The following is a 2,064-nucleotide window of genomic DNA, read 5'->3' as shown; positions in this document are numbered from 1 at the left end:
TGCAGTCCAGCGCACTAATCCACAGTGCCACACCAAGACTCCTCTATAGTTGTTATATGCTCTAAATATTCAAAGATTCTCTAAAATATCTCTTTTAAAAAACCTTCCTGGATTATTTACAACTTTCAACATTGCATGAGTTTCTTAAGCAGTATGTCTTAAAAAGTGTAGTCCATCAAGCATCTATATCAAAACTCACCTGGGGATGTTTGTAAAATGCAGATTCCGGGCTCCACCCTACACAGAATCTTGTTAGGATTCCCTTCCTAACAAGGAGATTGTAACTCTCAAACTTCTGTGATACCGCAGGCATTTATAAATTAAGCTCGTTAGTAGGCATCCAAGAAGCAACCAGACCTATATGGGGAAATCTCCCAATAAAGATGGACGTGGTAGCACAGAGAATTACGCACTGGGATGTAGTTCGAATCTATCATCTGCTCTGCGGGAAAAAGGCGAGGCTTTCAGCTCCCGTAAAGATTTACAGCTTTGGAAAAGCTACAAAGGGTCGCTATAAGTCGAAACCGACTCCAAGGCACACCACCACCACCAGAGAATGACTAGGAATGGTTAGAGGTTTGGGAACCAACAACCTTGGGCAGTTTTCCCCCATGATATGCCTGACAACCCTAAAGGAACCCGGAAGTAACTAGGGAGAGACCACAGAGAAGGGCGTTTAGGACCTTTACCCGCTGCCTCCCAAATAATCCATATTCCAAAGCAAGGTCACAGAGAAGCCATTCAACGAGGGGGTCAGGAATGGAGTAGCGTCCTCCCAGCTCCCAAGAAAACCCTTTGCGGCATTCACCAATTCAAGCCTGCAGACCTCTCCCGGAAGAAGAAAGCAAGACACCTCTATACACAGACACGCGCCCTCATTAATAATACCCCTACTCAGGCCCATGGATCAGCTGCAGAGCTGCAGAGCACGCCCCAGCCACTCACCGTGCATCCACTGCGTGCCGTGAAACCATCTCCAACTACCTACGCAGCCGACAGAGCGCCCGAAAGCACTCCCGAAAGTCCCCTTCACCAGCCCAGGGCTTCCCCGTCCACGGAAACCCAGGAGACAGCGTAGCAAACGGGGGTCACCGCTCAGCCTCCAGGAGGTCGCCATATTCCCGGCCTTCTCACGGGCTGCCCGCAGCACAGCCTGATTGCCCAGTCATCAAGACCCTCCCACGTCCCGCCTCCAATCGAGCTGACCACGCCCCATTACTGCCGAAAAGCCCTCATAGCTCCGCCTCCAACCTCGTTGGCCCCTTCGCAGTCTGGATCTCCTACTCAGTGAGGCCCTCTCTGACCCCGCCTCGCGCCTTGTCAGCCCCGCCTCCAGGCTGCCCTCAGAACCGCCTGATTGTATCTGTGACTTTGCCGCGTGAGCCCTGGTGGAGCTCCGGGAGCAAAACCTGGCGAAAGTCCTAGACAGCAGGACCCCCTTGTCCAAACCATGTCTGACTGTTCTGCACCCGAAGGCGACTGTTGCTCTCGGCGACGCCTTACTCAGGTAGGAACGGGGGCGCAGGGTGTTCTTTATTCAGACGAGGTGAGATGCTAATGGGTCCCTGCAGGAACTTTGCCGTGGGGCCAAGTCACCAGGTTGTCAGCCTCCTCCCACACAATTTTAATCCTCGAATAACATGTGCTACAACTGCAATCTGTTTAAATGTTATATCTCTTAGATTGTATGAATACAACAAAATTATTTTGTAAAAGCTCCCTTCGCCTTCTAAGACTAAGACTCAATGGGAATACACGCTGTGATTGGTGACCACGCTCTACACCAATAAGGGGAAGTGAGGGAAAAACAGCAATGAAGAGGTGAGCTAAGCCCTGCAACGTTCAGTAGACTTCTGTGAACCCGGGTGAAGAACTGGTTGGCCAGCAGTGTGGCAAGCCCTGGGGACTTTTGGGCCCAGAGCCAGTGACATAGCCACAGAGGACTAGAGTGGAGAGTGAAACGTCCAGCTGATAAGAAGAGAGGGCATATGCATAAGAACACCTACACTTGCAGATAATACCCACTTATCCTGGCTTCAGTGACTGGAGGATGATCAGAGCTCA

The 2,064-nt window shown here is 51.0% G+C and overlaps 2 protein-coding genes across 3 annotated transcripts in view; one reads left to right on the top strand and one right to left on the bottom strand.

The window, feature by feature from the left end:
- The window catches only part of PDHX (pyruvate dehydrogenase complex, component X), an 87,531-nt gene extending 86,414 nt beyond the window's left edge, over positions 1 to 1,117 (bottom strand). For both annotated transcript variants that reach the window (XM_006864891.1, XM_006864892.1), the window contains exon 1: positions 946 to 1,117. In XM_006864891.1, the coding sequence (XP_006864953.1) occupies positions 946 to 1,117 (172 nt within the window). The remainder of the gene's footprint in view (positions 1 to 945) is intronic.
- A 333-nt stretch (positions 1,118 to 1,450) lies between these two features.
- LOC102840222 (methylthioribulose-1-phosphate dehydratase-like) overlaps positions 1,451 to 2,064 on the top strand; it is a 39,298-nt gene continuing 38,684 nt past the window's right edge. Inside the window, exon 1 of the mRNA XM_006864912.1 lies at positions 1,451 to 1,546. Within this exon, the coding sequence (XP_006864974.1) occupies positions 1,451 to 1,546 (96 nt within the window). The remainder of the gene's footprint in view (positions 1,547 to 2,064) is intronic.

This window comes from Chrysochloris asiatica, unplaced genomic scaffold (genome assembly GCF_000296735.1).
Source record: "Chrysochloris asiatica unplaced genomic scaffold, ChrAsi1.0 scaffold00072, whole genome shotgun sequence".
Classification (NCBI taxonomy): Eukaryota; Metazoa; Chordata; class Mammalia; order Afrosoricida; family Chrysochloridae; genus Chrysochloris; species Chrysochloris asiatica.
This window is presented reverse-complemented; position numbering and strand designations above follow the sequence as displayed.